This window comes from Hibiscus syriacus, unplaced genomic scaffold (assembly GCF_006381635.1).
Source record: "Hibiscus syriacus cultivar Baekdansim isolate YM2019G1 unplaced genomic scaffold, ASM638163v2 tig00110890_pilon, whole genome shotgun sequence".
Classification (NCBI taxonomy): domain Eukaryota; kingdom Viridiplantae; phylum Streptophyta; class Magnoliopsida; order Malvales; family Malvaceae; genus Hibiscus; species Hibiscus syriacus.
This window is the reverse complement of record NW_024062900.1, coordinates 11,829,857-11,856,257: the sequence shown is the minus strand read 5'-3', so window position 1 is coordinate 11,856,257 and position 26,401 is coordinate 11,829,857. Positions and strand designations below refer to the sequence as shown.

The 26,401-nt window shown below is 33.9% G+C and overlaps 2 protein-coding genes across 2 annotated transcripts; one reads left to right on the top strand and one right to left on the bottom strand.

The window, feature by feature from the left end:
- Nucleotides 1–1,750: 1,750 nt before the first annotated feature.
- LOC120144861 (pre-mRNA-splicing factor cwc22-like) lies at nucleotides 1,751–6,126 on the top strand. Its single transcript, XM_039158824.1, has 3 exons — nucleotides 1,751–2,131; nucleotides 4,718–5,024; nucleotides 5,265–6,126. The coding sequence occupies exons 1-3, from the start codon at nucleotides 1,924–1,926 to the stop codon at nucleotides 5,854–5,856; spliced, it is 1,107 nt and encodes a 368-aa protein (XP_039014755.1). The 5' UTR covers nucleotides 1,751–1,923; the 3' UTR covers nucleotides 5,857–6,126.
- An 11,842-nt stretch (nucleotides 6,127–17,968) lies between these two features.
- On the bottom strand, nucleotides 17,969–24,563 carry LOC120144839 (peroxisomal fatty acid beta-oxidation multifunctional protein AIM1-like). The gene is made up of 18 exons (XM_039158793.1): nucleotides 24,355–24,563; nucleotides 24,181–24,252; nucleotides 23,986–24,048; nucleotides 23,791–23,847; nucleotides 23,640–23,707; nucleotides 23,442–23,523; nucleotides 23,264–23,319; nucleotides 22,571–22,873; nucleotides 22,173–22,259; nucleotides 21,805–21,979; nucleotides 21,482–21,603; nucleotides 21,134–21,297; nucleotides 19,918–20,172; nucleotides 19,472–19,593; nucleotides 19,238–19,359; nucleotides 18,655–18,803; nucleotides 18,109–18,247; nucleotides 17,969–18,034 (listed from the first exon to the last, which is right to left on the bottom strand). Exons 1-18 carry the CDS (start codon nucleotides 24,446–24,448, stop codon nucleotides 17,990–17,992), a joined length of 2,175 nt encoding a protein of 724 aa, XP_039014724.1. The 5' UTR covers nucleotides 24,449–24,563; the 3' UTR covers nucleotides 17,969–17,989.
- Nucleotides 24,564–26,401: the final 1,838 nt, after the last annotated feature.

Sequence of the window (26,401 nt, the reverse complement as noted above, 5' to 3'; positions counted from 1 at the left end):
AGCAATTTAGCCTATTTGGCCTATTTGGTAAAGGTTCAACTAAACAACCCTTAATTTACCAATTTAAACCTTTCTATACGCATAAACTGTAGTTTTTGCTTAAGTATTAAATTTCAGAAAATAAAAGGGAAAATGACTCAAAAGGCCATTAATCTCTTTTAAGTTTCAATTTTAGCTCCAAACTTTTATTTAAAGTTCAATTTAATCCTTAATAAGTTTCTTAAATTCACCGAATATGATCCGAATTCCTAGAAAAGGATATTTGATCTTTAATTGCACCAAGAAAAAATTTAGTCCCTAAATCGGGATGTGACATTGAAAGAAGATAAATGGAGTATCGGAGTAGAGATGTACGAAGAAGAAGTAGAGAGAAGATGAAGAACAATAATGTTGGGAAGAAAACCTATTAAAATGAATAAATTAAAATATAGTCCCTAAACTAATTTGAATTATAAAAGACCCACAATTAATTTTTGTCCAAAGTGTATAGGTTAAAATAAAAATTAAATTATTTTACTAACGGGTCACGTCATCGAACTAATGACATTCAACGTCCAAGTGACCAAAACTTAATAAAATGATAACATAAGAGAGTAGAACTTAATAAAACGATAACGTAAGTAACCAAAAACTTATATTTTTTTAAACTTGGTGAGTAACAGTGTACAAATATGAAAGGAAAATGACCAAAACTTAATCCATGTAATATCTACGTGTAAATGATATAATTTGAATTTTGTATATTTGTTGTGCCACGTTAACAAAGCGTTAAAGGTTTAACACCGGTTAACCTTCAGTAATCACATCTTAATTAAAACGAAACGAAAGTGACAAAATATTATATTTTTTTTTGAATTAAGTGAGAAAAAATATATGAAACTCAAACAAAAATGACTATTTATATAATTTACCCTTATAAAATTGCTTGATAAATGATTATAAGTGAAATGGAAAAATATATTATAGATGTTTATTAATTTTATATTTTAATTATAAGAATGATTTTTATTTTTATTTAAAGATTATATTAAAATATGAAACAAATTATCTTTATAATAATATTATGATATATATTTTTTTATTTTATAAATGGGGTGGTACGGGGTTAAATTGTGATGTAGGGGTGAGTGTTCGATCGAGTCGAATCGAGTCAAAAGAATTTTAGTTATTCGAGTTGACAAGTCCTATTTTATAACTTGGAGTTGACTTCAAATTTTTTCGAGTTGAGTTTATAAAATTCGAGTCGAGTTAAATTTTCAAGTTTCCATTTAAATTTAATTATAAATGTTGACAATATTATGACATTATTTGATTCCAATTTAAATGGTATTTTATAACCATATACAATACATATGTATTTCTTATATGTGATTTACATATATCATACAAAGTCAATGGATTCGAGTCAAAATTTAAAATTAATCTACTAATTACTAAAAAAATTTGAGTTATTCGAGTTGTATTTTACAACTCGATTTGAACTTGAAATTTTTTCGATTTGAGTTTATGAAATTACAACTTGAAATTAGTTCGAGTCGAGTTTTTTCAAGTCGAGTCGAGTAGAAAAAATCGATTTTTTGAGTCGAGTCGAGTTATGCTCACCACTACTCTGATGCCAGCTTTAGTAATGGATTTTATAATAAAAAATGGAGAAAATAGAGACAGAGATTAACGGGGGTTATCGATAATTAAAGTAAAATTCGAGGGAAGAAATTAAACAATTTAAGAAGTATCGGGATGCTTTCAAAATTTTTAAAAAACTGAGGGTTTGCAAAATTTAGTAAAAGCTCTCGCTTCTCACGCAAATTCCATGGCAGAAAAATCAGATACGTGGCGCTAGGGTTTATATACTTCATCCCCAGTGTAGAGTTTCCGTAGTTTTAACCGTCGGCTGTTAGATAAGGGAAACAGAGCGAGAGAGAAATGGGGTCTAGAGATAGGGACCAAACGACATCGCATCACCAGCCACTCATTAGCAGCCTCGTTGTGGGGCCTTCGGCAAGCGACGGAGCTGATGGCGGTGCCGACGGAGGACGAGGCCGTGGGGGTGGTGGTAGTGATTATGAGCCTGGAGAGGTCCGGCGTGAGCCGCATCCGTATTCTCGCACTGATCGATGCAAAGATGAACCTGGTTAGTCCTTTTCTTTTCATGGAATCGTTTTACTTCTTTCTCTTTTCAGTCGAATCAATTATTGTGTTTTTGTTAGATTTTGTTTCTGTTTTTTTTATTAATCTACTTATAACGTCAAGTTCAAATCACTTCTGCATCGGTGTTTTAATTGAAATTAAAATGAATCGTGATTTGAAAGTTGAAACCCTAGAACGTACATGTGAAATTTGCAATGTACTGTGTGATTATGTTGGAGCTTCATAGGAATTGGTGAGTTTTAAAGATTTAAATTGAATGCCAATTAGCATTTTCATTAGATTTATTTGTGAATTGTGCTATTGAGGAGTTAATAGGCTAGTGAATGAATTTGGAGGCGCCTGACAAGAATATGATTCATGTTCTTGACAGGGGAAATTAAGCTGTGAGAGAAACAGCCTGACTGCAATGTATTTGTAATTTCTATTAATACATCTTTGTGTAAGAGGATTTTTTTGTTTGTTTGTATTACAATGTCATGTAAACTCCAGTGTTTTACATGTTTTAGTTCCCAGTACCATGTTTCCATATGATGTATTTGCTTCTGGTTCTTGTAGCCATTTTTAAATGCTCAATTGTTAATGTTCTTGCTGAATTAGATTTTGTAAACATTATTTGGTGACATTACAGTTCAATGATTTTTTCCAATGTCTATGTAATACTCGCACTACAGTTAAGATTGTACCTGTTGTTTTTTTCCTTATATTGCATGTCGAGCCTGTGGATCTAGTACCCTTATGGAGTATCGAGTTGCAAATGAATTTGCTGTTGTGTGTTACAGCTGTGAGTGTTGCCTGCAAGAACTTGGGTCTTGATGAAGGCATGTTGGTGTGAGTGCAATCTTGGATTATTGGAGTTAATTGTTGGTTTTTTGTATTGGGGGGGGGGGGGGGGGGTTGTGCCAAATGCCATCTCTATATGTTGGGCATGATGAATAGACTTCTGCCGCTGCACTAAAGACAATATTGCATCTCAGTTTTGAAGCTATTGTCACTTGTCGGTTCGAGCAAGAATTTGAAGATAGTTACCATGGAGCTGGGTTTGATAGAGGTTTAGGGTCGTCTAATTTGAAATGCTAATTTCATTTCCAGTTTAAGAGGTATGGGGTCAAGTTTTCAAGATATTAGCTAAAGATCATACGGGAAATTGGACTAATGACAGCCTCAGCCCTTAAGTGGATTATATGGCTAGCTTTGGGTCTGCTCAGTGGTAAGGTTGATCTCTTGGCTGGAAAAACTACTGTGTTTGATGGCATCAGGATATGTTAATGGAGGACAGTTTGGTGCATCTGGTAACTTAATATAAACCTTAGGGGTGGAATCTACCAGGCCATGATAACAAATTTTGTTTGTGGGAGTGGAGCTCTATCTATCCTGACTTTTGTTGGTTTTGTTTATTTATGGAAGTGCTCAATAACGATACTGGACATCTGGTAATTTATAATAAACTTTTGGGGTGGAATCTACTTGCTTTTGGCTTGTTTTTTATTTTAGTTTTTCCTCTTGGAGGGATAATTAGGTTTCACCTTTATTGTTTTCAACTTATACATTTATTGGGGTTACTAGTAATTTTTGACAAGTGAATGGGGTATTGTGGAATATCCTTCATATGTTATATTCTATCTTCATGAGGTTTCTTGTCTGTTTCTGTATTATTTTGTGTTCAATTGGGTAGTTGAGCTGATGGACAAAGTTATTGAATATTTAAGCATTTAGCACTATAAGTGGTCGGTAACTTTTGTGTTGCTCCTTTGCGGATGGAAGAAAACCTGTTGGTTTTTACTTTCTATCCATCAAGTTATATATAGGTATAGGGAAGTGAACTCGTGTTTCAGGTGGTAGAACCTTTTCAAACAGTGTGCTGAGATTGTCCTTTCAGAAAATTTGGTGCCTATTGGCTTATGGTCTAATTTCTATTTCCTCATGGGTGGATATCTTAGGTGGTTTTGATCCTTTAATTCTGCATTGTTGCCTGGACGACTACTCTTTATTAAGGCAATTTGTATGAAGGTTTTTGGTGTAAATTGTGGTGGTTAATAATTTTTGGGTTGGACTATCATGTCTTGTGTATATGGTCATTCTATTCTCTGTGGGCCGCATTGTGGATGCTCCCCTTTGCCTCCTTTCTACGTATGCTGTATCAAATGAGGTGGCTCCAGATTTATGATCTTGGGCTTCATAGTGCAGATATTAGGTTGAAAATATATCGTTAAACATGTAAGTTTTACAAGATAGACTTTTGGTGCTTGCATCTAGGAACGCGGCCTTTTTTCTTCCTGATGCTGAGCTGCTATATTGGTTTTGATATACTGGTAAAATGCTGTGTTTGAAAGTACAAAGGTAAATAACTTTTTGAAACAAGTATTCCCTTGTGTTCTGGATTTATCATTCCGTACCCATGATGAGGAGATCTTGAACAGTGGTAACCATCCTTGCGAACTTTATTTATTGGTCATTTGAACAATTGATTGCCCATAAGTCTCTGCAGATAAGCACCTTGTCTTCCATAAATTTTCTTGTATTCAAATTAGATTCGCTTATCTATGGGAGCTGTTGGCCTTTTCTTTTCCAGGATATAGAATTCGTGCAGGTTCAAGTTCTCCAATACATCGTAGGGATGCAGATCACCGATATGGTTCCAATTTTGGTCGCTCAGGTGGTCCATCAAGAAGCCGTGATTTTAGTAATGGTAGGGATCCTGGCAGATATCGAGGCTCTTCACCTCCTTATATTCAAGGACCAAGTGGTGGCAGGCAACGTAGCAGCAGAGATGCTGATGGGACTGGATATGGCCCTAGACCTATCGGTGGTGAAGGACTGACTAGAAATAATCCTAATGTGCGACCTAGGGAAGGAGACTGGATATGTCCAGATCCTATGTAAGTATATAACCTCCATACCATGAATTTTGTTTCAAATTTCCCTCTATATACTACTTTTACGATTCTTGCTTTGCATTTTGTTGTTTTCTTAATCAGTTGACACTTTTTTTCTGTTTCTTGTCCTAAATTCAAAACTTTTCTAGATTTTTTAATTTCAGTTTATTGTTGAAATACTTTTTAAAGTTTCATCCTGCATATTACATTTTATTTTATCTCTTACCAATTACCTTGTTGTAGGTGTGGAAACTTAAACTTTGCAAGAAGAGAGTTATGCAACAATTGCAAGAGGTCTCGCTATGCACCTGTGGGAAGTCCCCATGGAGGCTACCCAGGTCCCCCGCCTTCACATGCTCCTCCCAGGCGCTTTCCTATTGATCTATCACCACCTCGCAGGAATATGAATGGTGGCTTTAGGTCTCCTCCTCGTGGTTGGGCTAGGGACGGTCCCCGAGACTTCAGAGCTGCCGGTCCACCACCACATAGGCATGAAGGTATTCTTTTCGATCATAGCATGCACAGGTACCGGCTGGATTATATAGACAACGACTACAAGGGGAGAGGTAGATTTGATAGGCCAATGCCAATGGATTGGGGACATAGAGACCATGGAAGGGATAACTTCTTCAATTCAAGGAAAGGGTACGAGAGGCGACCACCATCTCCACCTCCACTTCCTCCCCATGACAGACCACGTGATGTGAGAGAGAGAAGTATGTCACCAATCAGGGTTGCCCCTCCACCAAGAGAACTCCGTCGTGATATGTACCTGGAACGAGGAAGAAAGGATGTACGAGGAGTGGGGCGAGACCGAATGGGGGATTCATATTAAGGCAATGGTAGAATCTTTAATATCGGCTTACTTGGACATAAATTTCTCTTGTTACAGTAGCTGGTTCCAAATAAATTGGGGGATTAAAGCTTTGGTTGGGTTTAGTTTTCTTGTTGTAAACTTTTTAAGGGAACTTGGACTAAATTCTCTGTGCTTTGGTCATCATTTTATATGTGAGGGTTCGTTCTCTATTGCCACTGTTGACATGGAGGGGGGAGTAGTTACTATTGTAAGACTGTCAATGCAGTGTAAATTGATGTTTTTGTGTTTGATCTTCCAGTCATTTTTATTATTTTAGGATGATCTGTAATCCAAAACCATCAAAAGCAATAATCAGGTATATATTCTGAAGAAAGCCATAGCATTATAATGCAGCCATACATTCTATAAAGGAAATAGGTATGGAAATGCAATTCCATAAGCTCATAGTTGTTTCTGATTTATAAGCCAATTCATAAGAGAAAAAAATCAAAAGACTTGGAACTTCTTGGAATCAGTCAGCATCAGGAGATGAAAGATAATTTGAAAGAGGATAGTATATTATTATTATATTTCTAAATGACCCTGATCCGGACCGATTATCGGTCCAAGTCACAGCTTGCCTTTTAAGAGTGAAGGTTTTTGTCGATTTATGACTTGTCCCCAAATAGGCTTTTTGATCGGCAAAGCTTAGTTTTGTGCCTTTTAGAAGCATGTCCAGACCACCTCCTTGTTTAGGCTATGCTACACCAGTTCAGTTTAGTTTTGGGATTGATAACTTTGGTTGGTACACTTTTCATCATTTAATTCAAGAAATATAATATTTCGTCATTTTCGTTTTTATTTAATTAAGATATGCTTATTGAGGGTTAATTGTCGTTAGAACTTTAATAGATTGCTGATGTGACACAATTAAACATCAAAAAAAAAATATAAAATCTCTTGGACTAACACACTTGCTATAAACATCAAACTTTCTTTTCTGCGGAATAACCTGATCGTGTTCAAACTTCAACCCTATGTGAGTCCTCTTCAAGCTGCAATGGTGTTTAGATGAAGGGCTGGAGGGGTAATGTTTGTTGAAGCATTTTTGTTCTTATTCCGTTGCTGTGTTTGAAACTTACATCGCCAACCATTCAGACCTAATGCACCCACCCATTTTATCATCCTAAAGTATTTTTCTCATTTAAAACATTTTAATAAAGTTGTCACCAAATTATTGGAACAAGAAACGCAATTAAAACTTAAGCGACATGGTTAGGGTTGAAGGAACATTTGCATTAATGACCTTCAACTTGGATGGGTCACCATGCTTGTGTTTTCTGCAATCACCTTTGTTTCCGTCTCCCTTCTATACCTCTGTCCCTGAGTTTGGCCCCAACCGACTCTAATCTTACACAGATGCAGTCCTTTTCTATTTAGTTACTTTACACTGAATTTTAACTCAAACATTAGTTATCATTTCTATAATTTATTCTTATTAATTTTATAGATTTACTACATCACGTCAACAATTCGATTAAGGTTTAAGCTTAATTAAATAACAAAAAATAATAAAATATTATATTTTTTGAATTTAATAAAAAAAATACAAAACTTAAACAAAAGTGATCATTATTATAATTTACTATTCACGAATACTAAAAGCTATGATGAATATTTGACAAAGTCAAAAAAATTAGATTTTATTTTATTATTGAAATTTATTTTTAAATTAAATCAAATTATTCAAAACTCAAATTTAATTATTGTTATTTATAATATTATAACAAAAATTAACTATAATTTAAATAAATTTTTAATAATATATATATATATATATATATATATATATATATATATATACTTGTAAATAGATTTGTAAGATTATATAATAATAAAAATTTATTAAAATTACAAAATATATCTATAATATTATATTTTAAAGAGATTTTGAAGATAAAATATTGATGATAATATAAAAATTAAAAATTAATCTATATAATTATAAAAGAAATTTATTGTTTGAAATAAAAGTTAAATTGCATAAACATCATACAATGACGAAGGATTTTGTTGAAAACATTTTGATATTTCGATATAACAAATTAAGTTAAATGAATTTTAAGATTTTTCGAAATGATTTTCTAAGTATATTCGATATAACTATTCGAATATCAAAACATTACTCCAAATCTTTCAAAGATCATTTTTAATCCTTACTCAAGTGTAAAATTAAGTTTTAATCTTAAAACAATCTCAAAATAATTTTACAAAGTATTTCGAACCATTTCAAAGCCAAAAATTCCAGATTGCTCGGAGGGAACCGATTCACCCCCAAGGGGGTACTGATTCCCCCTGAATGGTTTGGCTCCGAGAATTCCAGTATGCTCGGAGGGAACCAATTCCCCCCCCAGGGGGTACCGATTCCCCTCTTGTATAACGGTCGAAATATTTGAATTTTACACTTAGGGAACCGATTCCCCATAGGGGGTACCGATTCCCCCCACGCTCCAAGCTGTTTTATTAATTGTTTTCACACTAAAACGGCTATATTATATTCTCTAATCATCCCCAACGTTCAGAAGTGATTCAAGGTGTATTTAAGCAAGCTTAGAAGCCATTGATCAATAAAAAGAAACATTAAGCAATTAGAATCAAGAGAGAATCAAAGAGAAAGCATCAAACCTCAAGTTTGAGCATTTCAAGCCTATTTTTCATTGAATATTCATTTTGCTTTCAAGAAAACTTATTGTGCTCAATTGTATTTATTCTTGAGTGTTCTTTCTTTATTCTAGAATTGTGCAAACATATTTGCCTTGTGAGATTTTTCTTGTAAGTTTGCAAATTTGTATTTCTCTTTGAGAAAAGAGTGTTCTCAAGAATTGGGGTATATTCTTGAGGGTGTTGTAAGGTTATCTCTTTGGCCTCAAAAGAAAGAACAAATTAGTGAATTTGTTGGAAAATCCTTAGTATGGATAGCTAAGGTAGTGAACGTAGACTTTGGTTGATAAAGTCGAACCACTCTAAATCGCTGTGCAATTTCTTTCAATTTTCTGCAAAAGCTTCCACCAAAATTTTTATTGCCAATTCACCCCCCTCTTGGTCGATTCCGTCAATCGATTAACTCAACAATTGGTATCAGAGCCTAACTCATTTGAAGGTTTAATCGCCTCTTGAGTCGATTCGGGAAGAGTTATATCGATAATCAAAGTCATCAATGGCCTACGCTTCAAACTTCGACTCCGGTCTCGATTCGATGCCCGTCAACAAGCCTCCTTTCTTCAATGGAGCTAACTATGCCTATTGGAAGAATAGAATGATGTACTTAATTCAAGCAAGTGACATGGGAGCATGGAATTCCGTAAAAGAAGGATACATCAAACCTCTCACTCATCCAAGGTTGTGGAGTGAAGGAGAGACAAGAATGTTCCAGCTCAACTCCAAAGCCATCCATATCATTTTTTGTGCTCTTGGACCATATGAATACGGAAGAGTTTCATCGTGTACAACCACCAAAGAAATATGGGACAAACTTCAAGTCACTCATGAAGGCACCGATGAGGTAAAGAAATATAAAATTAGTATTCTAACGCATAGCTATGAAAATTTCAGGATGAAACCAAATGAAGATATCAAAGCTATGACGGATAGATTTTCAACGATTGTCAATGGTCTCAAATCATATGGAGAGATCATTTCAAATGAAAAGCTTGTGAGGAAGTTAGTCTACTCCCTCCCAAAATCGTGGAAATCAAAGAAGACGACAATCATCGAGTCTAAGGACTTAACGTTCTTAACTCTTGAAGGGCTAATTGGGTCACTCCTCACTCATGAAATGATGCTCGAAGATGAGGTGGACCTCGACAAGATTGACGAGACACCAAAGGAGAAGGAGAAGAAGAAAAACATTGGAGTTGCTCTCAAATCCACAAAAGATGAGAGTGATTCGAATGACGATGACGATGACGAGGAAATGGCATTGTTTGCCAAACGGTTCAGAAAAATGATGAGACCTTATCGAGGAAGAAAATTCAAACGAAATGAAGGCCTCAAAAATGAACCGAAAGAGAAGGACCCAATCATTTGCTATGAATGCAAAAAGCCGGGGCATGTCAAATATGATTGCCCACAATTGAAGAAAAAGGGTCAATCAAAGAATAAGCACAAGGCTCATGTGGCTACATGGAGCGATGAAGAAAGTTTCGATGAAGAGGAACAAGAAGTAGCTAACTTGTGCTTGATGGCATTCGGGGAAGATTCTAAGGCAACATCTAACTCATCCGATTTTGATGATTTATCCTATGATGAGTTATTAGAGGAATATAATGGGTTGGCTTCGGATTATGAGAAATTATTTTTAAAATATAAAAATGATGTTTCAAAATTGAAAAATGAAAACAAACTCATATCCAAAATCAACAACGATCTTGAAAGTAAAATCAAAGATTTGCAAATCAAACTAGAAGAGTTTGAAAAGAAAAATTTAGATTTGCAAAATTTACTTTCAAAGATCAATGATGATCATCAAAAGAAAATTGATGATCTTAAAACTTCTTTTGATAAAGTTGGAACAAAACATTTTGAAAATGGTGGAAATTCAAAATCCAATTTTGTTAGAAAAAGTTTTAGAAACTACAATCATAGAGGTCCCCAAAGAACCTCTAATGGAAAAATCGTTAGAAGTATGTGGGTTCCTAAAGAACTCATTACTACTAAAGATAAAGATATCCTACACAAATGGATACCTAAGGCTAGGATTTTGGAAACTAATTAATATGGACCCAAAAGAATTTTGGTACCAAAAATCAAAAATTAATCTATGTTTGTAGGGAAAGAAGCATTGCTATAAGGCACGGGAAACAAATTCAAATTCATGGTACCTTGATAGTGGATGCTCAAGACACATGACTGGAGACAAAAGCCGGTTGCCAAAAATGAAGGAGAAGTGACTTTTGGAGACAATTCAAAAGGTCACATTGAAGGTATTGGTACAATAGGTAATAATAATCTATTGAGTATTAGTCAATTATGTGATAAAGGATTCAATGTCTTATTTGAAATTAATGGTTGTAAAGTCATTGACATTGCATCTAATCGGATTATGCTTGTTGGTCATAGAATAGGAAACATATACATGGTGCATTTAGATTCTTTTGATATGACTAATTTATGCCTAGTTGCTAAGGATGAGCATGATAGTTGGTTATGGCATAGGAGACTAGGACATGCTAGTATGAGTGTTTTGCAACGGTTAATTCAAGGAGACCTAGTAAGAGGGTTGCCTAAGCTTAAATTTGATAATGATAAAATCTGTGATGATTGTGCTAAAAGAAAACAAAAGCGAGTTTATTTTAAATCCATTAATGATGTATCAACTAGTAGAGTTTTACAATTGATCCATTTAGATCTTTTTGAGCCAACTAGAACTACTAGCTTGGGTGGAAAACAATATGCATTTGTCTTGGTAGATGACTATTCTAGATATACTTGGGTTCTATTTTTAAGTACTAAAGATGAAGCATTAGAACAATTCATCACGTTTTCAAAAGTAATCCAAAATGAAAAAGGTTACTCTATAACTAGTGTTAGAAGTGATAATGGAACTGAATTTGAAAATTTTGGATTTACTGAATTTTGTAACTCTAACGGTATTAGCCATAATTTTTCAACACCTAGAACCCCTCAACAAAATGGAGTTGTTGAGAGGAAAAATCAAACTTTAAAAGAAATGGCTAGAACCATGCTTTGTGAAAATAATTTGCCAAAATATTTTTGGGCGGAAGCCACAAATACCGCTTGTTATGTTGTAAATCGAGTAATGATTAGGCCAATTTTAAAGAAAACTCCATATGAAATTTTTAAAAATAAAAAGCCTAACATTAGTTATTTTCATCCTTTTGGATGTAAATGTTTTGTTTTAAACAACGGTAAAGAAAACCTTGGCAAATTTGATGCTAAAAGTGATGAAGGAATTTTTTTGGGTTATTCCTTAAATTCTAAAGCTTATCGTGTATTTAATAAAAGAACTTTAGTTGTAGAAGAGTCTATACATGTTGCTTTTGATGATAACCCCCTTCCGAGGAAGGATTCTTGTGTGAATGATGATGTAGGTGTTATAAATACAAATGACGATAGACATGACGTTAGAGAACCATCATCAAAGGAAGAAACGAAAAATGAGGAAACTCATGATCCTCTTGAGAATCCAACCATTGAAGAAAAGGAAGTATCTTATCCAAGAGAGTACAACTATGTCAAGGATGGTGAAATTATAGGTGATCCATCCAAAGGGGTAACAACTCGATCTTCTCTTAGAAATATTTGTAATTATGTTGCATTTATCTCATGCATAGAGCCTAAGAATATTAAAGAAGCATTAAATGATGAACATTGGATTATGGCTATGCAAGAAGAATTAAATCAATTTGAGAGAAGTAAAGTATGAACATTAGTTGAAAGGCCTAGTAATAAATCTACTGTAGGTACTAGATGGGTATTTAGGAATAAGCTTGATGAGAGTGGTAATATAGTGAGAAACAAGGCTAGACTTGTTGCTTAAGGCTATACTCAAGAAGAAGGCATAGACTATGATGAAACATACACTCCCGTAGCTAGGATAGAAGCAATTAGAATGTTATTAGCATTTTCATGTTTCAATGAATTTAAATTATATCAAATGGATGTTAAAAGTGCATTTTTAAATGGTTTTATAAAAGAAGAAGTGTATGTGGAACAACCTCCAGGTTTTGAAGATTCAAATTTTTCGGATCATGTTTTAAAATTGACAAAAGCTCTTTATGGTTTAAAGCAAGCTCCTAGAGCTTGGTATGAAAGATTGTCAAATTTTTTAATTGAAAAAGGTTTTTCAAAAGGGAAGGTTGACACTACATTGTTTTTGAAGCATAAAGGTAAAGATTTATTAGTAGTTCAAATTTATGTTGATGATATAATATTTGGTTCTACTAATGATGTTCTTTGCCAAGAATTTTCTAAGCTAATGCAAAGTGAGTTTGAGATGAGCATGATGGGGGAGCTCTCATTTTTCTTGGGACTCCAAATCAAGCAAAGAAAAGATGGCATCTTCATCAATCAAGCTAAGTACGTCAAAGATATGCTCAAGAAGTTTGGACTGGAAAATGGCAAACCGCATGACACTCCAATGAGCTCTTCAACAAAGCTTGACTTAGATGAAGAAGGTAAATATGTAGATGTTAAATTATATAGGTCAATGATTGGATCTCTACTTTATCTAACTGCAAGTAGATCGGACATTATGTTTAGTGTTTGTTTATGTGCTAGATTTCAATCATGTCCTAAGGAATCACATTTACTAGCTGTTAAGAGAATCTTTAGATACCTTAAGGACACTCCTAGTTTAGGACTTTGGTATCCTAGAGACTCTAGCTTTAGCTTGCATGCTTTTTCTGATGCGGATTATGGAGGATGCAAATTAGATAGGAAAAGCACCTCCGGCACTTGCCAATTCCTTGGAAATATGCTAATTTCTTGGTTTTCAAAGAAACAAAATTGTGTTGCATTATCTACCACTGAAGCCGAATACATTTCAGCTAGTAGTTGTTGTGCACAAGTTTTATGGATGAAACAACAACTTTTTGATTATGGAATTGAAGTAGGAACCATTCCTATCAAGTGTGACAATACTAGTGCTATTTGTCTCACTAAAAATCCCATCCAACACTCTAGAACTAAGCACATTGAAATAAGACATCACTTCATTAGAGACCATGTCACTAAGGAAGATGTAGTTCTAGAATTTGTTGATACTTTGCACCAATTAGCGGATATCTTTACAAAACCCTTAGACAAGGAAAGATTTTGGACACTTAGTTGAGAATTAGGTTTGACCAACCTATCTTCACTTAGTGTTTAAAAATAATTTTAACATTTTTAAGAATAAATGAAAAATGCTTATAATAGTATTTTTTTATTGCATTCATTGCTATTAGTTAGGGGGAGTTTATGATTCTTGATGAAAAATTAATTTTATGTTCAAATATTGTTTAAAGATTAATTTAATTGTTTGAACATGATTAATTTTCAATATATGAGTTGCCAATACCACTAGAGGAAATTAATTTAGCATTTTGGGTGTTTAAAATCGGATTTTAGCATTTTGGTGCAGAGGGAATCGATCCCCCCATGAGGGAACCGATTCCCCCTTTGAAGGGGAACCGATTCCCCACACAGGGGAATCGATACCCCCTGGGGTTCTGGTTATACACGGGCAGAACCCTTCAAAATCCTCAAAAACCCTATATTTTCTTCCTTGCCGCCAAACTCTCTCCTATCTCCATTCTTGCCTCAAATCATCGATTTTAATCAGAATTCACTTCAAATATCATCTCCTAAACTTGCAATCATCATTAAAATCGTGCAAACAACATCAAAATCCACTCAATCTCATCCTACAAGGTAAAATTTTCTAAACTCACTATTTAATTGATTTTGAACATAGGACTAGTTTTAATTAGTTCTAGGATGAACTTTAGATCGGGCATTGATTGTTTAGTGATTAGAAACTAGATATTACAACTAATTTAATAAAAAACACAAGAATTTTCCAAAAAAAAATTTAAATTTTCGAAATTAAAAAAAATTGTTAATTTTCAAATTATTGTGTTTTGATTAAATTATGTTGTTGTTATGAAAACTATACATATATTGTTTCTCAAAACCGTATTTTTCAAAAGTTTTCTAAAACTTTGCCCATTAGGATTGATTTAGAGAACCTTGAAATATTGAGGACTCAATTGAGTTTTGGGATTGATTGAATTGCATACATGTGTTTTAAATTGCAGGTTATCCATTCTATTCCGATTTCCTAAACCATGTCCAATCCTAAACGTGCTAGGTCATCATCTAGTCGCTCACACCGTCAACCAAATCCACTTCCAAATCCTCAAAATCCAATTCCTAATCCTAATCCCATTGATCCCAACTTGACTATCCAAAATTCGTGTTTCAATCATCCTGGTCCAAGAAATCATCGTTTTTGGTATTATCAATATTTCGACTCTTACAAAATCCGGGAAGAACGTATTCCTTCTCGTCAAGCTATGTTAGCTATTAATTTTAAATATCTTCCTCTTTTACAAGAGTGAAAATTTGATAAACTCTTTGACCTTGAACCCATCATTTACCATTAACTTGTTCGTATTTTCTATTCTAATGTCGTTTGTGTTAAAAACCAAACTAAAACCGAAACCATAGGAATTCGTTCCTACCTCCTAGGACAATTCTTATATATTGACTCGGCTTACATAGCCAATACATTCGGATTAGATAACGATGGTATTTTAAATGAAAAATAGGTTTTAGGATCTCGTTATAAAAGAAGAGATAGTGTGAGTGTCTTAGACCTACATGAACGTTTTCTTCATCTAATGATTTCTTGGTGGTTTCGACCATCCGGAGGTTATTATTTTACTCTTAGAGCCTTATATCTTTGGTGGTTACATTGTTTTAAAAACAATATTAAAATTAACCTACCTCAGATTATTTTTGCTGAAATTGTTGAAACCGTAAAATCTTGTTCCTAACAAGAAACTCTGTTCATCTCTTGTTTACGGTTGCATTTTGAGTAATCTGTTTTCCAAAGCTGGGCTTAGAGTCGGTCAAGATGTCGTTTTTCCCTTAAGAAACAAATTAACCTTCTTTCCTTAACGAGAGCGGGATGGATTAAGGATAAGGAAACCGGTGAATGGGTTCGATCTTCTGCAAATACTCCGGGAGCTAGTTCTTCACAAGCTCCACCCGAAGCTGACGAAGATCTCGAGTTTGAGCAATTAATGCGAGACATCGATGAAGCGGAAGATGAGCCTGAGCAGCCCGAGGAGCAAGCACAACAAACGCATCAAATGCCTCCATATTTTCAATCCTTTATGGAGACATTCGATTTTCGATATGCTACCATGGATTCGCGCTTTACTTCTATAGAGTCCCACTTATCCTCAATGGGAGCTCAACAATTAGAAATTCTTCGGGAGATGTGTGCAAACAATGAGGCAACGAACGCGCGTATTAATGACCTCACTCACGAAATGGCCGCTATGCGAGCTCGTTTTCCTCCTCCTGATCCTGATATGTGATTCTATGTTTTTCTTTGAACTCCAAACTTATTGTTTTAACATTTTGAATATTTTGGAATGTTTGAATTTGTGGATTGATTGATTTTGAATTTGTTTGGATTTATGAATGGTGAGAACTTATCTATTTGGTGTGATTAAATTTATTCATTATTGCATCATTTACTTCATGTTAGATAAATGACCAATTTTGCCATGTCACATTAATTATGAATATTGATTATGAAACTAATGGCTAACGTTTCTCTTGCTTGTGATCTTAGCAGCTTATATTATATATAATCAATTGGCTAAATGATTTCAAAACCTTGTTTAAATTCTTTAAAATGTCTTTTTGATTTAACAAAAAGGGGAGAAGTTAAATGTGTTTTAAATGATAAATGGGAGAAGTGTTAAAGTAAGGGGGAGTAATTTCAAAACTTGATTTCAAAATTTTAAAATTACTAAAATGTTTTGTTATATCAAAAAGGGGGAGATTGTTGAAAATATTTTGATATTTCGATATAACAAATTAAGTTAAATGAATTTTAAGATTTTTCCAAATGATTTTCTAAGTATATTCAATATAACTATTCGAATATCAAAACATTACTCCAAATCTTTCAAAGATCATTTTTAATCCTTACTCAAGTGTAAAATTAAGTTTTAATCTTAAAACAATCTCAAAATAATTTTACAAAGTATTTCGAACCATTTCAAAGCCAAAAATTCTAGATTGCTCAGAGGGAACCGATTCCCCCCAAGGGGGTACCGATTCCCCCTGAATGGTTTGGCTCCGAGAATTCCAGTATGCTCGGAGGGAACCGATTCCCCCCCAGGGGTACCGATTCCCCCCTTTTTATAACGGTCGAAATATTTAAATTTTACACTTAGGGAACCGATTCCCCATAGGGGTACCGATTCCCCCCACGCTCCAAGTTGTTTTATTAATTGTTTTCACACTAAAACGGCTATATTATCTTCTCTAATCATCCCCAACGTTCAGAAGTGATTCAAGGTGTATTTAAGCAAGCTTAAAAGTCATTGATCAATAACAAGAAACATCAAGCAATTAGAATCAAGAGAGAATCAAAGAGAAAGCATCAAACCTCAAGTTTGAGCATTTCAAGCCTATTTTTCATTCAATATTCATTTTGCTTTCAAGAACACTTATTGTGCTCAATTGTATTTATTCTTGAGTGTTCTTTCTTTATTCTAGAATTGTGCAAACATATTTGCCTTGTGAAGTTTTTCTTGTAAGTTTGCAAATTTGTATCTCTTTGAGAAAAGAGTGTTCTCAATAATTGCAGTATATTCTTGAGGGTATTGTAAGATTATCTCTTTGGCCTAAAAAAAAAACAAATTAGTGAATTTATTAGAAAATTCTTAGTGTGGATAGTTAAGGTAGTGAACGTAGATTTTGGTTGATAAAGTCGAACCACTCTAAATCGCTGTACAATTTCTTTCAATTTTCTGCAAAAACTTCCACCAAAATTTTTATTGCCAATTCACCCCCTCTTGGCCGATTCCGTCAATCGATTAACTCAATAGATTTCATATAAATTTGATTTAAAAAAAATTAATTCTAGAAAATATAATTTAATATTAGAAAAAAGTTAAAACTATTACAATAATCTAAATTTGATCAAAATGAAAGAATTAAAAAATAATAATAATAAACTAAATTACAAACAGTAAAAGATCAAAATGATATCATTTTAATTTCTAGTTATTTAAATTTTAGTTTAAATTAATTCAAATAACTCAGAATTCAAAAAATATTTCTAATTTGAATTGAATTTTACTCAAATATATAAATATATATAATAGAAAAACACCATCCAAATTCGTACCTCCTAGAACTATACCATGATATAAGAATATATAGAGAGATAATACCAAAGCTTAAATAAAAGGCCTAAAAGAAAAATAAAGTTACATTACAATTCAAATCTATAAATAAGCATAATTCTTATTGCTTTCAACCATACAAGGAAAACAAAAGAGCGACACTCATTTTCATATGAACCCAAATTATTATTGCTTTGATAACAGACCACACTGGATTTTTGGTATTTCTGGCCAAATTACATCCTTGACTTTGATGTTGCAGCTGCCGTTGCCGGTGCACTCTACAATTAGGAAAAAAGGAAGGTAAATAACATCCTAAAATTCGGATTTTGCACTCTACAAATAAGAGTCTTACTAATGGGATGCCCTTAATGGCTCTTTCTTCCAAAAATGTTGATGCTTTGTAGAAGACCCCATACATTTCTGACCATTTCTTCAGACTTGTATATACATGCTTCGCCCCTACCATATCTGCCCAAAATACTATGCCCCCACTGCCCAAAATAAAAATGACTTAATGCAACATTGTCAAACATAAATATCCTTATTAAACTGCATGAAAAGATCCATCTTTTCTTGCTTTGGAAAATATCTAATTCTTTCAAATGGGTAAGACATTTTGGGAGAATCTTTTAGTCATTGATCAAAACAACTTTTTTTTCATTGATCATGCTACTTTTCACATGCAAAAACATTTTTCAAAAATAATTTTTCGTGACATGAATCCTAAGCAATATTAAAACAAAAATAGATACTAGATAGAGGATAAACTTCACAATGACATTAAAAGATTTTCTAATTAGTTAAAACTAAAGAAGACACTGTCCCCTGGATTTTCTTTACTCCACCCGCTCAACAAGAAGTTCAAAAGAGAAACACCGTTCAATGACCAAAGACTTACCGATAAGATGGGAAGCTCATTCCAAGAACAGATGCAATATCAAGGTCAGATGCTCGAACCACGATCCCTTCATTGAGAACCCGACATGCCTCATTGACTACAGGGAAGAGTACCATCTCCAGAATTTCTTTATCAGTAACTGAAATAGGCTGTCAAACAATTGCAACAACAATAAATTAGATATTTTACCTACTAAGGCCAAAGAAAAGGTGATTGCAGTTGTTCTTTGTCTTTCTATAGCCTGCTGCAAACTACCATAGAAGCAATTTATGTATTCATATCATACTTGTACAATTTCACGTATCATAATCTAGTTTAAAGAATTATATTTTTATGACCTTCTGTATGTTAATAATCATTGTATGATGTATATAGATTTTGACATGTTTGTGTTTTTGTTAATGTTCATGTTTTTTCTATGTTGTATTGTGATATGTGTCATTAGTTATTTTCTTTTGTCGCGTGATTATAGTGTTTTCAAAGTTACCATGTCATCGGAGTGACAAATCTTAAAGTTGGCCCTCAATGGACAAAATTCAATGCCTATAGATTATAGAGTTACTTTGGAGGCAAGAGTACTTACCTTTCCAGCGGGCATAATATTGGAAAGCCGTCTAGACTCCTCAATAATCGGCAACACAGAAGGATCAGGCTTTGGTTTACTTCCCTTCTCATAAATATAGAATCCCTTCCCATTGTTTTTCCCTGAAGTACCAAAACTTCATGAAATGTACCAATAACAAAGGAGCATACATTGACAACACTATTATAAAGGGAAAGAGAAAGCCACAGGAACAGAAACATGGTATTCATTTACCATTTCGTCCATTTTTATCTAAAAGTCCAACCAATGGAGATTTGAATACTCGATCTGAGAATGCCTTTTCGTATTCTTTCCCAACCGCCATGGCCACTCCATAGCCAGCTAAGTCTTGAAGCCTGCAGTATTGCAAATCAGAAGCATAACTTGTCAGTTAACACCATATATCCAGAATATACCGGCGCACATATGTTGGTATGCGTTGCTTCAAAGAGATTGCCAGTCAGATGAACTGAAAACCGATCATCACTAGAACTCTAAGCTCAACAGATCTATTCTCCTAGTTCTACTAAGTCAAAAGCTACAATCAAGAAAAATGATAGTTCCATGACAAATACTTGATTGATTTACTCGCTGTTAAAAGATATCATCGAATTTGGAAACATACATACTCAAATCATGAAAAAGCTATCAAATGCTAAAGGTTAAGGAAAGAAGATTACTGGAAAGGACCCATAGGAAGGCCAAAATTGCTTATCACCCGGTCAATTCTGAATGCATCGACACCTAAATTGACCAATAAATGTGCACCTTGTGCATAGGGGAAGAATGTCCGATTAACTGCGAAGCCAGTGCAATTACCAACCACAACAGGAACTTTCTTTATTACCTTGCCAACTGTCATAAGATCAAGAATTGTTTGTGGGGAAGTCTTTTTTGTTCGCACAATCTCCAAAAGAGGCATCAGATGGGCCGGACTATTTAAGACAGCCAAATCAGACGAACATTAAAAAAGTCAGTTCATTAAGGATCAATATCAGACTATATATCTATAGTATACTAACATGTGCGTACATAGCACAAACAATACGGCAATCATGTCAAAAACCTACAACTTCAGTTAAATAATGAGCTATGGCAGTTATGAAACCAACTCATTTTATGTAAGCTCTAGCCTGTCAATTCAGTATGTCAAAAAATCATACATCTTGTGCCATTCATTTATCCAAGGGCCGAATTCCATGCTTGTGAATTTTCCATGAAGTGAAGAGGAGAGGGAAAAACACATTAGGAAAGGATGAAAACAAATCTTCTGAAGAAAAGAATTCATGGTACCAAAATCATTCTTGTCAGCAACAAATTAAAAGTTCCAATGACCCTGAAGACTGCATGCGTAAGAAACACGTTATTGGGGTCCCTAAGAACCAGTTTAGAGCTATGCCGAACACAAAAGTTAAATGCAGTAAAAAGAAGAGAAACGTGGTGAAGTTAGAGTCCAAATGACCTTCTGTACATCAGCAACGTTACAACATCCCAGAAAGGATCTATTTGACTTGCATGATTATTTTATGTATGAGTAAAGTATAACCACTGATTACTCCTACTGAAGTTGAAGATAAAAAAGGCTACGGTGTTTGAAACTGAAGAGAAAGTTTGCATCGTGGAAAAAAATTCTTTTGTGCACATAACTTATAAAGGTTATATTGCCAGTTTATCTAAAATAATTCACCACTCCAGCAGAAATCTTAGCCTCTCAATATCCATGAGGGCCACAAGATGCAAGAAAAAGGGCCACAGCATCAAAAGTACCAAAATGTAATGCCATTCAAAAAGTTATGGAAGATATGGATGTTAGATTCCTCCGTATATGAAGAATCATGATAGAGAATTAGACAGGCAATAAGAAAGCAACAAACACAGAAAAATAAATTTGATAACCTGAAAAAGTGAGCTCCTATGACACGATCTTCTGATTTTATTTTTTCACCAATTAAATTGAGGTCAATAGTGGATGTGTTTGTTGCCAAAATGCAGTGAGGAGGGCAGGCCTTCTCTATCTCACTGAATATGTTTTGCTTTAGAGAGACATTTTCAATAACAGCCTGCAAGTAGAAACTAAATTAGAAATATTTGATTTCAATCCTCCAATATCAGAAAAAAAGCAAGTTAGACAGTAGAGACTAGAGAGAAAAAATTATGTGCATATATAATTACGATATTTTATGTGTGGCCAGGTGATTGCAATTGACAGTTCCAAAATGTTATAAATACCATAACGTGGCTCACCTCTATGACCATATCTACATCTTTAAATTCAGCATAATCCAAAACTCCTTTAAGCATTGAGATAGCTTTTTCTGCCCTATCCTTTGTCAGTTTTCCTCTAGCTGCTAAACCTCTAACATTTTCTGCCAAAAAAAAGAAAGAAAGAAAGTATTAAGTTTGTATAATATGTAAGCAGTTCCACATGCAACACAGATATCTTAACACATTGTCACATTCACTAAGATTACCTTTTAAAGTAAGAATTAAAACATTATAATTCCTTTCTAAAGAAAAAAATCATCAGTTTATTGGCTACTAAAAGAGCATCAACTATGAATAACCACCTTCTATTGTTTTTATTCCCTTCTGGAGATATTCAGAGTTAACTTCCTTTAAAACAACAAATATATTGTTCATAATAAGAGCTGTAGCTATTCCAGAGCCCATTAAGCCTCCTCCAATAATAGCAACTTTCTTTACTTGCCTTGGTTTGAGGCCAACATCAGTAACATTTGGCACCTGCAAAAGTAAAATTTCAGAGAAAGACACCACAAAAGATCCCGATTGATTGTGGGACTTCACAGTCAACTTTAAAGTTTGAATTCCTCCACTACTTGTAGACAGCCAACTACTTTCACATGGAAAGTACTACAAAATGCCAAATTTCTTCTAGAGGAATTAAATGTGAAAAAGGCCAGCCATTAGAAATTACCTTTGATGTAGCCCTCTTAGAAAGGAACACATGAACAAGACCTCTTGCTGTGTCTGAAAGGACTATCTCCTTAAAAACTTTGGCCTCCTGCATAGATAAATTCCGATACAAAAAATTAATATGGATAGAAAGCTATCCAAATGTTCAAGTACAACTAAGTGGAGATTCTTATAAGACTAAACATTATCACAGATAAGATTAAAGGGAATGGATCCTACAAAATCCATCACCGCATGATCCGAAAGTTTATGAGACACTATCATAAATGATCCATTACAAAAGAAGGAATAAAACAGCATACAGTACTATGCATAAACAATAAAACATCAGAAGCAATTTCTTCAGTAAGGAAAAGAACTACGCAAATAAATGCAATAGGCCTCAAAACCAAAAACTACCTTTAGAACTCCACTATATCCCCCATGGATAATACCCTCCTCAATTACATCTAGACATATCTGATGTTGAGGCAAATTTGGGGTAGTCTTTTTGGCTTGTTGTCTTGCAATTCTTAACACCTCCCGTGCTTCAGAGAGTGATCCAAGTTTGTCTGTTCTGTGAAGGGAACGCAACCATGGTTTATGTCTCTCTGCAATGTCTAGAGCCCATGCCCGAGAAACTTTCAGCAAATCTTCAGATGGGACAAGTGCATCAATTAGACCTAGCTTCTTCCCTTCTTCAGACATGATTGGCTTGGACGACTGCAAAAAATTATTCTTTCATGAACTAGATTTACTAAGTGAAAAAGTGGACTCCATAACCATTAACAATCAGAATCATTTGAAAGATACAGCATCAGCTTAGGGTCTTATGATAAATAAGAGAGGTAGATTCACTGTTTAATCCAATTATAGTATTAGAACAATTAAAAAATTATATCCAATTATCTCTTAACAATTGTTTTCATCAGAAAGCTTAACTTTTCCAAATCCAGTTGATCCATCCAGCAACTAGTTTACAGTGGAGGAATGAAAACTTATGACAGCATTTTCAATAGGTAAAATGATAATGCAGAATAAATTACAAACCATAAGAATTAGGATAACAGGTCGTTAAAAAGTTCAAAAAGCACCAAAAGCATAGAGTATTACCAGCATCATTTCAATAGCCTTTGAAAGCCCCACAAGCCTTGGGAGACGCTGTGTACCTTTGAAAAGAGTCATAGCATAACCAGTCAATTATCGGAAGTACAAACTAGCAGAGCTACCATCAAAAGACAAAAAGAATTGCCCATCTACACATATTTTTATACTAATAGGGTGGCTATACCTCCAAACCCAGGAATCACTCCAAGTGACAATTCTGGCAAGCCAAGTTGTGCTCTAGGGGCAGCAATACGCGCATGGCAACCCTGCATAAGAATAACAAAGATTAGACAACTGAGCTAATTTACAATCGTGACAGAAAAAATTATTAGCAAAAGAAGTTAATCAAGTAAAACATAAATTGAGAGAGAACAGCACAAACCAGTGCAAATTCTAAGCCACCTCCAAGAGCCAATCCTTCAACAGCTGCCACAACAGGCTTCTTGCAATCTGAGAGAATGAAAGTACTGCATAAGATGATCATAAATAACAGCCAAAAAAGAAAATTCAAAATAATTAAAGGGATCAGGAACCTTCAACCGCATTAGTGACAAGTTCCGCAGATACATCAGGCATGATAGAGATATCACCTGTTCAACAACCAATCGAATACAAAATTAGAGGTTGTAAATTTCCACTTCTCAGTAAAGTTAAGTAATTAAATAGTAAAATTTACCGAACAAAACAGAACTGCACACAGTCTAATTAATTGACTAACTAACACATACCGGTTCCATGAACTTTCTGGAAAACATTGATATCAAAACCACCAGAAAACCGTCCTCCCTTGCCTTAATCAACCAATTCAAAAACAACAATAACACAAATCGAATCAATCAGAGACCTGAATTCGGAGATTTAACATCCAAAATTTATCTTAAAAAAATTAAAATCACTGATTCGATTAAAAACTCGAAACTCACCCGTGAGGACAATAGCTTTGACATCGTTTCTCCTCGTCGCCTCAGCGAATTTCTCCTTCAATCCATCAATGACTGCAAAAATTGAAAACGAAAATCAAATCACCAAGTCATAAATTAAAAACAAATAAAGAAACGAAAAAAAAAGATATAAAGTTTGGCGTAGCAAAGCTTTACTGGGAATAGCTAAAGCGTTGACGGGAGGGTTGGAGATGGTGATAACGGCAACACCGTCGTTTCCGACCTCCATCATCACTCGACTTTGCGACATCGCTCTTTCTTAGCTCTCTTTTTTGCTGCCTTTCTTTGTATCCAATTATGAATGAACGTTTCAAAAGAAGATAAACACAATGAAGCTTTCCAATAGGAATGCCGAGATTTACTTTGCATACTATTACTCTACAGTGATATGGAAATGTCATATATAGAAAAATAATTATTTGACCGAAAATCCAAATACAAACTTTAGTCCGTATTAATTTTGGGTAAACTGTGTATCCAGTATTTAAATTATCCATTTTGATCGTTTAAGTATCTAAATTTTCATTTTTTTCAAAATCATGTCTAATGTTTAGTTTTTGTTTCATTTTATTACCTATTGTTAAAAAATTAGCGTGTTTTATTAGTCTGTTTTATTACTATAATATTTTTGAAAACTTAACTTTAAATTTTGAATAAGGATACTAAAATAAAATAAAAATTAAACTTAGTGTATGAATTTGAAAAATTGAAAGTATAAGTACAAAAAGGACAAAAAGTGATAGTTTAGTTACTAAACATGTAGTTTACCCGTTTTCCCGATATATTGCCATATTGCGAGCGGTGAATTGCTTAAAAAAGGAATGTATTGCTTCGAGTGCACGTGTTTTTTATGCCGACGGTGGTAGGATTGTAGAACCTACGTCGTTTTATCTTGCGAACCCCCGAGCTTAATACCTTGACCTTGATCGAGTGAAAACGTGAAGGATAAATTTATGTCAGATAACTATTTAAAAAAATTAGATTAAAAGTAATATTAAATAATTAATCTGTAAAATTTATTGATTAATGATTTTATCAAAATCGTAAAAAATGAAGGATAAAAAATTTCATATTTTTTTGGATTTACTATAATCACATGCTTAAAATTTAAAATTTTAATAATTAAATATGTGAAAATAAAAAATGAGATGTATATTAGATGTAAGTTCAAACAAATTACTTTGATATTAAACAGTGTATAAAAAGATAGATACAGACTGTGTCTCTGATGATATTAACATGTCATTTAACGTTTCTTTAATATATATATTTAAAAGTATAAAAAAATATTATTTGAATATAATTTAAACCCTTATTTAAATAAAAAAATTTACATCAATTGGCCAATCATTATATATAACTTTGCATTTGCATTACCCACATAAGACAATGGTGTGAGAAAACATATGTCAGACGAGTCATAAAACAATATGGAAACATGCTCCGCTACTATCTTGCCAGTTGGTACCCATGATCCAATGCTTCTTGAATATTATTTTCTTCCATACTCTAAATGACCCAATTTGAGAGCTTCATTATTTACAATTAAGTTATTGAACCAGATCTGCTGATATCGTTAAAACTAAAATCAACGATAATATAATATTAACAATCGATACATTTACGTGACTTAATATATTTGCTATTCTAGCATTAATTCTTGGACGCATAGTTCTTTTACACACTAATAAACTTTTCTTTCATCTTACGTTGAAAACGTATGATCTCGTCGGAATTAGAGTTAGATTCAATAGTCATTTGACTTTCTTCATCAACCCAAAGTGCTTTACTTTTTAGATTAACGTTATCTTCATGCTTAGGATTAGCTCATTAATCTACCATTCTCTTATCTACTATCCTCTTATCTCCACCTAAAGTGTTCTTTCACCAGGGAAATTGAAAACCTCATCCATGAGCCACTTACTCATCAGCATCGTTACTCGTCTGAATAGTGCCCTTAGGGATATGTCGCAACCAAACACAATTTTTTTTTTTTGCATCTATGGTTACTCAAAATCAGGAGGTTGATCCATGAAGATATCTTCATGTACCTCCCCGTTCAAAAAGGCATTATTTATATCAATTTATATGATAAACCACTTATTGATGACAGCAACAACAAACACAGTTCTAATTGTGGTTGAATGCACAATTGGGCTAAAAGTTTCCTTAAAGTCGGTCCCTGTCTTTTAAGAGAAGCCAT

Excerpts from the sequence above, each read along its gene's own strand:
- LOC120144861 (XM_039158824.1), top strand. The coding sequence starts at position 1,924 with ATGGGGTCTAGAGATAGGGACCAAACGACATCGCATCACCAGCCACTC. Across the intron at positions 2,132-4,717 it reads TCGATGCAAAGATGAACCTG|GATATAGAATTCGTGCAGGT; the intron begins GTTAGTCCTTTT and ends TTTCTTTTCCAG. Across the intron at positions 5,025-5,264 it reads TGGATATGTCCAGATCCTAT|GTGTGGAAACTTAAACTTTG; the intron begins GTAAGTATATAA and ends ACCTTGTTGTAG.
- LOC120144839 (XM_039158793.1), bottom strand. The coding sequence starts at position 24,448 with ATGTCGCAAAGTCGAGTGATGATGGAGGTCGGAAACGACGGTGTTGCC. Across the intron at positions 23,708-23,790 it reads TGTCACTAATGCGGTTGAAG|ATTGCAAGAAGCCTGTTGTG; the intron begins GTTCCTGATCCC and ends TCATTCTCTCAG. Across the intron at positions 23,524-23,639 it reads GTGGCTTAGAATTTGCACTG|GGTTGCCATGCGCGTATTGC; the intron begins GTTTGTGCTGTT and ends ATTCTTATGCAG.